This window comes from Corvus brachyrhynchos, unplaced genomic scaffold (assembly GCF_000691975.1).
Source record: "Corvus brachyrhynchos isolate BGI_N302 unplaced genomic scaffold, ASM69197v1 scaffold59, whole genome shotgun sequence".
Classification (NCBI taxonomy): Eukaryota; Metazoa; Chordata; class Aves; order Passeriformes; family Corvidae; genus Corvus; species Corvus brachyrhynchos.
Genome location: NW_008246054.1, coordinates 143,267 through 156,325, shown reverse-complemented (window position 1 = coordinate 156,325; position 13,059 = coordinate 143,267). Strand labels below are relative to the sequence as shown.

Here is a 13,059-nt window from a genome sequence, read left to right as displayed (position 1 = left end):
TGCCTGCTCCCGGGAGGCTCCGGGACTGGCCCGCTGTGCTGAGGCGGGGCGGGCACGTGCAGTTGGCGCTGCGCGGTGCGGCTCCGGGCGGACAGCGAGAGCAGCCGGAGTACGGACGGGGGGTGTGGGCGGAACAGGTGGAAACCACCTCGGGTTGGCCACGTCCTTCTGTGTCTTTAGGAATACATTTGGAAGCTATTTGCGTATCCTGTGGATGATACCGTGCGGGTCTTGTTAAGAGCCTTGACTGCGATCTGTCTTCAAATCACTTCAGACAGTTTTTGGTCTAGCTTCTGTAGGCTTATGTCAGCTTGGGGTTTTGGCATGTAGTGGATGGAGAAGGAATGGAAATGGAAGTTCTTGGTTATAGAAGTACATCGTGCCTTTTGTCTGTGGTTTGTTGTTTTAAACCTAACAAAATGGAGCTTAGATACTCTTGTCATACTAATTATTGGAAAAACTGAGATGCGTTGGTGTCTCTGAAATACAGAAGGATATTCCTTGCCTCAGAAACCTTATCTATGAATGTTGCAATCTGTGCCTTTTATTTCCAGTAGATGCTTTGATAGTTAGATATTTTTTTCTCTTGTTGAACATTCATGCCATGTCTAGTAGATATTCTTCATCTCTGAGGACAGGAAGATGCTGTAAAGGGCAGAACTACACACAGTTGTTTGTTCATTTTCTGTATGTTGCCTATCCTGCGTGATGTAGCACCAGTTTGAAGAAAAATATTACAAAACACTTTTAAACCAACTTATTTTCTGTTTATTTGCCTTATTTTAGTAAAGGGAAGATAGCTAGAAGTTGAGGTGCGCAGTAATTACAAGGTTTGCCCTTTACTAAAATGCCACATGATGCAGGGCAGACAACAGGCATCACGTCTGTAATTTGATTGAAATACTTAAGTGAGTGCTAACCCATTTTTAACTTGTCATTTTGATTCTTCTGTGAACTAGGATAATTCGCTCATGCGAGGAATGCCTACTGGATGAGTTTTAGGTTTGTGAAAAGAATACTCCTTGTCCAGCAAAAGATAGCTTGCTTTGATGCCAGTAGGAATTGCATATATTTAAAGTCTAGAAAATAGAGTTTTTTAAGGTGGAGGTTCCCTAACGATAGAAGGAAAATAAAGACTGTAGTAGAGGCACAGTTGTAACACCAATTGATCTGCAGTGATTTTTACCTTCATCAAAGCAGCATGGGCTTTAATGGGATTTTCATGTCAGAGTATGTAAAAGAAGCTGTCTTTGAGATTATTTTCTTCCCATTTGATGCATAATTTTATTAAACATTAGGTTTTATAAAAGTTGGTAAAAGGCAAAAGAGGAGAAAAGGAAAGGGCTATGCCTAATAGAAGTATTACCAAAATGAGTTACCTAAGCAATATTTTTCTCTGGTTTGTTGCTGATCGTGTTCAGTGGAAGAGCTATGGCTTTATTTGCTGATACAGAGATAAAATAATTACTGTATTTGGGTTTGTGTCCCTTTTGCTTTGTTTAGGTAAGCCTTGAAGAAAGTGGTGTGAGGATGAGTATCATTTACAATTCATAAAGCACATTGAAAGAAGTGAGTGAAACCAATAAACAACATGTATTGGATTGAACCTTGTGTTGATTGACAGAGTGAGGGAGAGTTACAAGCACGTATTTGGAGTATATTTAGCTATGAAATTTGTAATACATTGCTCTTCCCTCTGTGAGGTATTTGTAGTCCTTTTGAGTTTGGGAATTTATCACATAGCAATGAAACTAGAATGGGGAACTAACAATGAAAGTTGTGAGTGAGAGGTAAGAATAAAAATACCAGAGTGCATGTTTCAGGTGAGGAGTGCCCCGTTTGAGAAGAACTGAGTTGTAAAATAAATGTCACCATAATCCTGCTTCCTGGTATTTGCAGGGATGTTATGCTTTTAAGCAAGAGATAAAACTACTGAAAAGCCAGAGCTAGACCCAACAGCGGACTAATGGAGGTGTGCAGCAAAATGGGTTGAGTGCGCAGCTGCCTTATTCCACTGTAAGTATGCAACTGTATTTAACGTTACAGGTACTTTCATATTTTCACTTACATTTGATAACCAGAGATTACAGAAGTGTTTGTCACTTCTGTTTAGAGAACTTGAGTCGTAATAGTATTTTACTGTAATTTGCAGATAAATGTTTCTTTTCCTGTAACTGTTTCATGAAGATTCCCTTCAAGATACATGCTTAGGGAAGTTATACTTAGTCTTCTAAGTTGATTCAAGTTTGCAGCCTTGCTTGAAGGGTAATGACTTTTGAAGGAGGACTTCTGCTGGAGAGAGCACTGCAACCCTGTCTTGATGTGGATCAAGATGGTATTGGGTTCTTTGCTTGGGGGTTTTTATGATTTATTATTTGTTCTTTTTTGAGAACATGTATTGCTTTTGTAATTACTGTTGTCAAGCAGAAATGTTTTTCACTTTGTTCCCTTTGACATTGTGCAGCAGTGCTTTCCCTCTTCATGTTTGTGTTCCATTTGTGTGGAGTCATTTCCAGTTAACAGATGATAACTATGTTTGCATGGTTATAAAGGTGATTATTTTTTACCAGGTACCAACAGGCAGTCTCCATGAACTGCTTTTGTAGGATGACTCCTGCTACCGTTCTGATGTCTGATACCAAATTCTGGAAGGCAAATCCTCTGAGGAGTGGCTGAGGGCTTTGTGATTATCTAGTTTGGAGAAAAGGAGGCTGAGCGACAACCTTGTTGCTCTCTGCAGCTTCCTGAGAGGGGACATGGAAAGGGAGATGGTGATCTCTTCTGCCTGGAATCCAGGGGCAGGACATATGGAAATGATTCAAAGCTGCACCAGGGGAGGTTCAGACTGAACATCAGTAAGCATTTCTTTAGTTGAGAGGCTGGTCAAATACTGGAACAGACTTCCTAGAGAGGTGGTTGGTGCCCCATGCCTGTCAGTGTTTAAGAGCCTTTGAACAATGTCCTTAATAGCATGCTTTAAGTTCTGGTCATCCCTGAAGTGGTCAGGCAGTGAGACTAGATAGATGATCACTGTATGCCACTTCCAACTGGAACTATTCTGTTCTAAATTTATTTTAAAAAAATCCCAAACCCTACTGGTTACTTCGTTGGTTCTAACCAAGTTTATCAGTGCCCAGGTGGGGCCATTGTGCACTTTAATTGTTTTCACTGAGCTACTTTTCCAGCTAATTTAAGCTTAAGGAAGAACAGTTATTTTGGTAGAATACTGAAGTATGTTTTCTTAAAAGTGTGTTGCAGCTCTCAGTTCATGATTCAGTGGTATTAGGAAAGCCATAATCAACTAATGAAAATAGTAAGTAAATGGTTTTTGAAATCAGCTAAGCCAGTTGACTTGTGGAGTCCAGAATGGCCAAATTAGGGCTGACAAGAAGCATGTCTAGTTCAGTATTTTTCCCTCCAGTGAAAAAAACAATGAGAACAACAGTCATCAGTGGTTGCTCACATGGTTATTTTTGTATTGGCTGAAAGCAATGTGAACAGTCAGTAACTTCCTATGCTCTGCTAGCATTCAGAAATTAGAGCACAGGGACTTTCTTGGCCAGAAGTGGTTTTCTGCACTTAAGAGTCTCAGTGACTTTCTTCTGAGTTGGGTAGCTAGTACTGAGACTGAACTTACGGGCACTTTCACTGCATTACGTGCATATTACTAACAGCAATATAAAATTCGCATTTTGCTTTCAGAGAATGTTGCTTCTATGGCATAGATAACAAAATTTGACAAATGCTGCTAAAATAATGGCTATAAGGTTTACTTCTGTGCTTGGTTTTGATGGTGGTATTTTTGGGGGTTTTTTCCAGTTGTTTTTGCACTGTCCTCAGTTTTGCTTCAGAGAGCGCTACGTATCTAAATGGGTTTGTCAAATTGGCAAAGAAGAACAGACAACCTCTGGTGGTATGTATGTTTTCATCCTGATTTATCCACTTTGCTTCTGGCTGCCTATGAAGGAGATCTACTGCAGTGTGCCCATGAACCTTCTGTGCAAACAGATAAGGTGTTTTCTTACTTTTGATTTTTAGCACTGTTTGCATAATGCATCATTTTAATGATTAACCTGAGCGAGTTGAAAGAAATTGTAAGAATCAAAAGCTGTGAAAAGAAGTTGTATGTCATTTTAGTGACTTTTTACCTTTTGTTGCCAGCATATTGGACCTTTGATAATTTTTAAACTTTCAAAAATTTCTTTTTAATTTTGTTGGCGTGAAATATTGCAAGTCCTGGGGAGTATTATTTTTAATATCTTTCTCTGTGTTGTTCGACAGCCTCTTTGTACCGTAGGCTTAGTATTAGCTCCTGTGTTACTTTGTGTGCAGAGTGAGGCTTTCTGCAGGTGGGGAGGCGCTTCAAATGACCAAGTGGACTTTGACTTAAAAGGATAATTGCTCCCTATGACTTTCATCAAGGTAGCAAAACAAGTGAAGAGGAGTATTTTTTAGTAGATGTGAATCTTGGAGAAATCTGTCCACATAGGAAGAAGCAGTGCATTTTTAGTGCTTGTGTTATATTTGAAACATTTGCAGGGGGGCTGTAAGGGGAAGCAAATCTATTTTGATCCTGTCTAGAATGAACGTTTCTAGCCTTGCAAGATTTATCTATGTGCTGAATGTTGAAAGGCAAAAGTATATTAGTGCTTTTGGGTTTAGGTGTTAGAGCAATTTTGTCTCACTTTGATATAATGAACATTCAGACATGGTGTAAAACTGAACTTGGGCATGATACAAGTTCACATATGGGATTTTTCTTTCCCCTTTCACAGCATTACTGATTCCTTGCACTCTGGAGAGCCTATTCAGAAAGGCAGGGATGGAGGACACAATATTTTTGTGGCCTTAATGTAAATGCCACACGTTAAAGAAATTACATCTACAGAATTACTTTCCACTTCAGTATTGTAAGGACTATTAAGAAGAGCAGCTCCAGACCTAGAAATACTTAGAAGTCTGTTAGTGCTCAAAATATGAGTTAGTTTTATCAGGAGACAAGGTAAAAGAAATTGAATCTTGCCTTGTTTAGCAGAGAAGATTTTGACGTTACTTGAAGCAAAATTAGTGACTTGTTTCATGCGAGATCCTGGGGGGAATTGTTTGTCTTTGTAGGAATGAGAGTGAAGACCTCATCTTTCTAAAGAGAGTAAAATAAGAGGTTATTTTTATTTTTAGCTGTTTGTTTTTTCAGAATTTTTCTGTTGGTGTGATCAGTGTTGTGGGAGGGAGCGCAAGGACCCAGAGGGAGATATGGCAGTATCCCTAGCGGCACACATGAGCAACTACAGATTCTGCTGAAAGAGTCCAAGGAAATCAGTGGCAGTACTTGCCATGGGCTCATCCATGTGTGCTGTGGGGAATGATGACACAACCATGTTGTTTGTTTTCTCAGTTAAAGAGAATCAGAGCTTGAGCTGACTTGCCAGTTCTGTAAGCAGTTTGTGGTAGCCTGCAGTTTCTGGGACTTTGTCCTGCCTGGGAGGGACTTTATATAAAACCTAATTCCACATAAATGACAGATCATGCTTTTTTTCCCCTGCATTTCTTGAGTTGAGCGGAAGTAAGGGTAAGGACTTAGCATGGCTTTAGCAATATTCAGTTGTACTCCTTCACAGTTGGTACCTGGAAAAAAAAGAGCATCTATCTCCTAAGAAAATCTTGTTTCCTAAGTCCTTTGCTCCAAGGAAGAAAACTGAAATCTCTTGTATTGCTGGGTTATTTTCTGTGTGCATTTTGGGTTTTTTATAGATTTTATTTATTCCACAAATTATTTGCTTTGCAGGAATTTCTGTTTTCTGTTTTCAACCAGTGCTGGCTGAGCTGAAACTTCCTGCATCTTGTGGAGAGCATGTATAAAAGGAATGACCTCATGGCCAATGTGATGGTTACCTCCGCCACTCCAGAGGTACAGTTCCTTGGGTTTTATTAGCTCCTGTATCAAAATGGAAATTTTGGTTTGTTTCAGCTTTCACAGCAGCCCTTTCCACTAGTAGTCAAATACCACACCATTTGTAAGAAAAAGAACTAACATGGCAAGAGAGTAATTGTAGAATACTCCATGGTTCTTGGTGTTCACAGCCATGTTTTTATATTGTTGTCGTTGATGATTACTCATTTTATTTAGTTTTAAATAGCTTTTTTGACCTGTAATTTAGAGCAGCCATGTATTATTAGTGAGTTCAGAGCAATGTAATATACCATCAAAATGGAGTCAGTCAGAAATAGAACCCAGAAATATCCAGCTGCATTTTTCCTTTTTTTTTTTTTTTTTTTTTTTCTTTTTAATTTACTGGTCTGCTAGTGAGAAAGTGCTCTAAGATTTTGTTCATTTTAATATTTGTATCCTGTGGAGACCAGGAGGCTCTTTTGTGCTGCTTCCAAAAATGTTCAGTGTTGAGCTGCTGTGCACAGCTAACAGCCTGTTTGTTGCTCCATGACAGCCAACGGAACACTGCTTGGGAATTAGCTGCCTGAGTTTTTCTAGTTTTTTGCTTTCATCTAATATTATGATGAAATAATCAGCTATAGTAAAGCTTGTCCTGTAAAGCACACATTTTAAATGTGGGATTGGAGAAACTCTTTTTCAGCTTTACGATGGAGACTAATACTGCATATGTATTCCAAAGTTGCGTGCAATGTGGATTTATGAAGGACCATATTAATAATCTGTTATATATTTTCTCTTTTCCTTTTCTAGACTTAATCAAATCCTGTGAAGGCCCTTTTCAGTTTTTCATTGCCAGGTTTTTTGTTTTACCACATTAAATAAGTAAAATTAAGAGCCATAGTTTTCAATAACTCTACAGGGTTTTCCAGATTGTTGAATATATAATAAACATCACTTACTTACACATAATTCTCTTCAGATTCACATATTTTCAGTGCTTGTAACAACTGCCTTGTAACTAATTATTTATCTTTGCAAGGACAGTTTCTGTGCTAGGGCTTATTGTCTTTGGAGTGAGGAATAACATCAAAAATCTTTTGGAAGTCCAACAACACTGTGTTACTCTTGATCCTTCACTCACTACCCTCAGTGGATACTGAGGCAGTGCTTCTCTTTCTGAATGCTGACTTGGCACTTTCCTGATACAACATGACTGTCTGCATTTCTACTCATTCCCCTTTATTCTCTTCTTGGGTTTGACCAGTACAAATGTCAGGCTTTCCTAATCAGTAGTGTGCAGAAAATTAAATTTCAGAATGTGTCAATTTTCCCTTTGTTATAATGTTATGGATAGAGCAGCTTGACTTGGATCTACCTACTCTTTACTTTGCATATTTAATTTTAAAAATCCTATGGAATATGAATCTTCAAAATCTCAACACGTTTCCTTTTGTGTGGCAGCTCTTTCATTTAGTCTATGATTTTAAAGATGGCTTGCTAAAGCAGAATATTTCATAGAGCTAAAATTTTATGTCACTAGTTTTTGCAGAAGGAAGTTGGAAACATTTGTGAACAGTGCAAAACTAAATTTGATAATTTGGTGTCTGAAACTTTTTGAAGTTCATACATTTTCTTGTCATTACTTAGTATTTTTACAGATATTTATTTCCTGAATTTGAGATTAAATTCATCATTCTGCAGGTAAGCCTACTATTTTTTCTTTGTAGGGTAGTAGCAGCTCAGATTCTCTGGAAGGACGAAGTTCAGATTTTGCCAGTAAAAGCTACGATGCAGTTGTATTTGATGTGTTGAAAGTAACTCCTGAGGAGTTTGCTGTAAGTAGAAACGTTATTTTTGCATTTAAGCTTGTATAATATTCAGAGCTTGCAGAGTACTAAATACATGAAATCTTTTTTCTTAAAAAAATATCTTTTAAATAAACTTCCAGTGTTCTTGAAAACAAATTTCTGATTTTATCAGCTTCAGTAAAATAAGCCTGTCTTGGGATTTAGTCATTTAGTACTGACCTGACACAGCACATTTGTTTTACTGTATAAAGTCATTTGCATTTTTTAAAGTCTTTTAGGAGACCCTAGCATAGGTTTGAAGATGTTACTTATAGAATCATAGAATCCTAAAGGTTGGAAAAGACCTGTAATATCATCAAGTCCAACCTTGGCCGCTAAACACAGTCTGATTAACTTTTTATTTAATTGACAAATACTCAGCTTCTCTCCTCAAGTAAGTTTCTTAAAAGCAGAGAAGAAGCTTACAGAGAGGAAACAATTTCCTTCTTTGTTAACAATTTTTCAGTGTTAAACTGAAAGCAGAATTGCAGTTTTGACAAACATCCAATGCAATTCTTGTCCTTGCTCCTTGTTTTAAATTTCCGTGTTAACTTGCTGGGGTACTGGAAGGAGTGAGGATGAAAGGTACCGCACATAAGGTTGAATGTTTTCATTAATAATTCTGAGCGTCAAAATGATGTGTCATTATTTGATGTAAGTTTGTTTAATACCTGTTCACCAAAAAAAATCTTGGAGATAGGCCTACCTTATTCTTTTAAGTTTGTCACTTTGGAACCTTTTTGAGACTTTGAGCCTTTTTTAACACTAATAGAGAATACACAGATGAGAGCTGTTGTTAGGTAAAATTACAAAAATACTTGAATGGCAAATCTGCATCAACTCAGTTAAAAAATCCCAAGGCTTTTGCTCCTAGTTATCCAGGTTCAGATGATCCATGGTCAAGGACTAGACTCAGAAATTAATAGACACAATTTAGACAGAACTGTAAAATCATGTGAAAATAGGTATGTCTGATTTCATCAGAATAGAAATGTTACGTCCAAAGACAGCCCAGAACATAGAGTGTAGTCTACATTTGTGATTATCTTGGAACTGTATTTATAAAATGATGAAGTCAAGGTAAAGTTGCTTGTAAGCTTAAACTCATCAATTTTCTATTCCTATTGCTTTTGGTTTGAGATGGAAGCATGTTGATTGAGGGTCTTGATTTAGTGCTGTGCTTTAAAACCACAGATGTATGCAACCTTATATCATTGTAACATTTTTTAACTCAATTCCAAACTTCTGTAAGCTGGTTTTTTTCTCTCCAATTCCATTTGCCACCTGTAGCTGTGAGCAAAACAAATAAAAACCCCACTAACATGCAGAGAAATGAAAAACTGAAATGTGTGTCTGTGGGACTGAAAATCTGTGTATGACCCCTTTAAAGCATATTCCAGTCATAACTAATTAACATGTAATAATTTATCGCCTTTCAACCCAGTGAACATAAAATGTATGCTGCTCTCTGTGTGAAAGGCTTGTAATTCTTCCTGCCATTACTGTCTCAGGCATTTATTGCATAACAGGAAGACTCTCAAGCACAGGTATTTCCCCTTAGACTGGTGCAGGTACTGAAAGTCTTCACCTGGGGACAGCCGAGGAATGACAGGGTGTCACTCAGGATGGGGCACTTCTGGTTGTGGTGTGTCAGCCTGGACAGGCAAGGCCAAAGCCAGGGCTGGTTAGTTCTGGTCATTGAGGAATATGTATATGGTTTGTAGGTACTGAAGGGCAGATGGAAATATGTCACTGTTAGCTCTTCGTGTTACATGATGTAAAATTCTGTCTTCATTGCAGAGCCAGATAACATTGATGGATATGCCAGTATTTAAAGCTATACAGCCTGAGGTAGGTTTTCTTAAACCATCTGCTTACATCTTTGGAATTCAGTGCCTGAGGAAATGTGACGATTTAAATAATGCTTTTTTGTTCAAAAATGCTCACCTTCTTGTGCTGCACTAATATTTTTCTAGGCATATTCCTTGTTAGCACTGTGAATATGTAATCCAGCATGAGTTATTTTGATTTGTCATCTGTTGCCAAAGGAGATGACTTTGCTTTCCTGGAAGTCGTCTTGTCTTGCTTTTAGTGGAGTGTTTCTTCAGGATAAGTTTAACAGGCGTAAAAATCCTCTATTCTCCCTTCTGCTGCCAATTTTCAATTCGTATCTGATTTCAGAGTTTGACTTGTGCCTCTGGCCATAAGAAATTAGCAATACCCTTAGAAAAATCTGCTAACAAAAATATTTTCAATATGTACAAATTGATACGTAGATATTCTTTCATGAGGAAGTTTTGTTTAGACAAATATCAGAACAAAGCAGAGGGGGTTTTTTATTCTACCTACCTTTGCCAAAAGCAGAGGTAGTGTCATACTCCAAGGAGATGAATGACCAAAAAAATAAAATACAAAACTAGAGATGTTAATTTTTTAAAGCGAATTTTGCATTTATTTTAGTTACTATGAGACCTGTGCCACAGAATTTTATAGCAAAAATATCCCAAACCAATTGATTTGCTGTCCTTCTTTTCCTTTGTCATTGCTTCATTTTGCCTTTTTGAAATGAAATCCCTGAAGTGTTACTCTGGCAAATAGATGTAACTCAGTGAGGAGTGATCAGAAAGAAAACTATTGTATTTTCAGCTTCTGCTAGAATACAGATCTTTGAATACGTAGCAGTTACCAGGAACTATTAGTTGTTAATTGTGCTTTCTGATTTTCATTTTATTGGAATTGTCAATATAGTTTGTTTGCCAAAAATAAACAACTGTTTCTGCTGAAATTCTGCCAACTGTAGGACTAGATTTTAAAGCAAGAAATAGTCTGTGTGTTTGTCATGAACCTGCCCCTTGTTATTAGGTAAGTTATTAGACTAAGAAGGTTAACATTTTCTGGTTGAAATTCAAGGTTTTAGTCTTTTAACATGACCTTATGCATGGATGGAAATACCTAAGATTTTAGAGTTTTGGTTGCTAAGTCTTATCTCAAACACACAAACATCCTTTAAATGTGGTATTTGCTGAGGCTTTTTCCTGCTTTTCAACAGCTATTACTAAAAAACACATCTGCATTTTACTTTGCAGAGTTTAGTAAGAGGATGTCTAGTTAACAATTCTTTGTTCTCCAGCAGAAATAATTATGCTTACATTCTAGATTTCTGTGTAACTTTACTTAGATTTTTTTCCAAGTCCTGAAATTGCAATCTCCACAAATTTCAGTTTCCTGTGACTGTGCACATTGAGGAAACTGCCAGCATCCTTCCACACCAAAAAAAAAAAAAAAGATGAAGTGTAATTCTAGAACATGGTATATTGTAGCAGAGTAAAAAAAATCAGCAGGGGTATTTTGAATCACTCACTTTTATCAATCCTCCTATTCAGTCTGAATTTTAAACCTAGTCAAATGATTTTGCCATACACAGGATTTTCCATTGTTACTCACTAGCCGTCTTGCAACCGCTTAATATCCTTAGGTTACTGACCTCTTCCACTCTTCTGACAAAGGTAAATTTTGCTGTCCCTAGTAGAGTCTGAGATTTTTTTCCACATAAACATATGATTTCCAGCATCATAAGACCAGACATGGACTGTTCATGTGGAGAATCTGTGTCCTGACAGATGCAAATTGGCATTTTTATCTGCAGAAAGTTTAAGTGCTGGAGATTGGGATTTAAAATATGTTTGGAACTGGTAGTGCTTCTCCTGCTGCTCACAGCGGCATGTACAGATCTCTAGAGTGTGTTCCATTTATCAGCATTACCAAGTGCTTTTCAGAAGCAGAATTCTCTTTGGCTGACTCTGCCTTTTCGTGTGAAGGTGTCTAAAGTTAGTAGTGTACATTTGGAAAGTTGAACAACATTTTGATTGAAACTGAGACTTGAGATTCTAAAAACAGAAGAGTGATTTAGAACTAGTGTTAAGGAGAACTAATTTCTGGTTTTTATGGCAATTTTTAAATGTATTTCCTAGGAACTAGCCAGCTGTGGATGGAATAAGAAAGAAAAACACACCCTTGCTCCAAATATTGTTGCCTTTACTAGGAGGTTTAACCAGGTAAGTAATTTGATTGCTGTCATGAACAGGTACTGTTTGACAGTTGTCTTTGAGTATAAAGTTAAACGGAACTACTCATGTGAATTAAAACCTATTTTTCCAAATCAGGATTAAGATTTTTAAATTACAGCCTCTGTTTTCAATTGCTTTGTCCACATTTTCATGTTGTTCCTCTAGATCATTCGTTCCTCATTATTAGTTCCTAATATGTTTTGCTATGGTGCAACGTGAGCAATTTTGTTCCTTTTTTTTTTTTTTGTTTCACTTGCTAATTCAGTTTTCTTGGTGTTGTCTCACTTCTCTACCTCTTCATGGTAGTGGTAATAATGCTCCAGGGCAGTTGCAGTGATACAGATGAGAATTCATGGGATCAGAACTTTTTTGTTTCCTTACCCTGTTTTCTTCCTGGAGCCTTGTGAGAGTTTGCAAATGTTTCATCTCATGGACTAATAAAGTCCATTTTTTTGTAATAAAGTTAAATGTGTTTACTTTACAGGTCAGTTTTTGGGTTGTACGAGAAATATTAACAGCACAGACCTTAAAAATAAGGGCAGAAATACTGAGCCACTTTGTGAAAATAGCAAAAGTAAGTGCAAATTTCTTACACTACCATTCAAAACCTTAACTCCTTCTTGTTTGTTTCTGGACTACTCGTGTGAGCCATTGTTGGATTGCAGAGGGTAACAGTTCTGTTTTAGCACATCTATTATGTTGTACCACATGAGTAAGATGAAGGCATGAAAACTGTTCTTTTCTACTTGGTTAGATGCAACTACCCAGTTCAATGTGACTCATCTTGTACCTCTGCCTACCAAGTTTAAAAGTGGTTTGAATTGTTGGTGGCCAGTTGAGTGTTGACAACATAAAATGAGGTTGTAAATTGTTTTGGTTTTTGTCTCCCACCATTTTCAAACTTAAACTCTTATGAAAAGAAATTTCTTGCTTCTAAAATAGCTGTTGTGAGACTTGTATTCCTGCTTGTGATATGTAGTTGCTGGTATAAAGCACTGCATTTTACTCTTAACTTTAAAACAAACAAACAAATTTAAAAATATTTATCTCTTCCACAACCTGTGGTCATTCTGTTTTATATGACCCTGAGTGACACAGCACTTGGATCAAAGTCCTGAGTGCTAATTTTGTATGTGAAATTGTATATGTGTGTAGGTAATTAAAATAATATTTTCCATATAGTACAAAACAATTTTTGCATTGTGCATATTTCCAATCAATTTACTTAGAACTTTTGTACTTATAGAAGAATATT

The 13,059-nt window shown here is 37.1% G+C and overlaps 1 protein-coding gene across 3 annotated transcripts in view; it reads left to right on the top strand.

The window, feature by feature from the left end:
- The first annotated feature begins 122 nt into the window (after positions 1-122).
- RALGPS1 (Ral GEF with PH domain and SH3 binding motif 1) overlaps positions 123-13,059 on the top strand; it is an 80,702-nt gene continuing 67,765 nt past the window's right edge. Inside the window, exons 1-8 of one of the 3 annotated variants that reach the window (XM_017745440.1) lie at positions 126-1,569; positions 1,900-2,016; positions 3,820-3,913; positions 5,786-5,908; positions 7,618-7,725; positions 9,538-9,588; positions 11,709-11,792; positions 12,289-12,378. In XM_017745440.1, the coding sequence (XP_017600929.1) occupies positions 5,852-5,908; positions 7,618-7,725; positions 9,538-9,588; positions 11,709-11,792; positions 12,289-12,378 (390 nt within the window). In that variant the 5' untranslated portion in view covers positions 126-1,569; positions 1,900-2,016; positions 3,820-3,913; positions 5,786-5,851. Of the gene's footprint in view, positions 1,570-1,899; positions 2,017-3,819; positions 3,914-5,785; positions 5,909-7,617; positions 7,726-9,537; positions 9,589-11,708; positions 11,793-12,288; positions 12,379-13,059 lie in introns of all 3 variants that reach the window. The other 2 variants (XM_017745439.1, XM_017745438.1) reach the window with 2 other exon arrangements.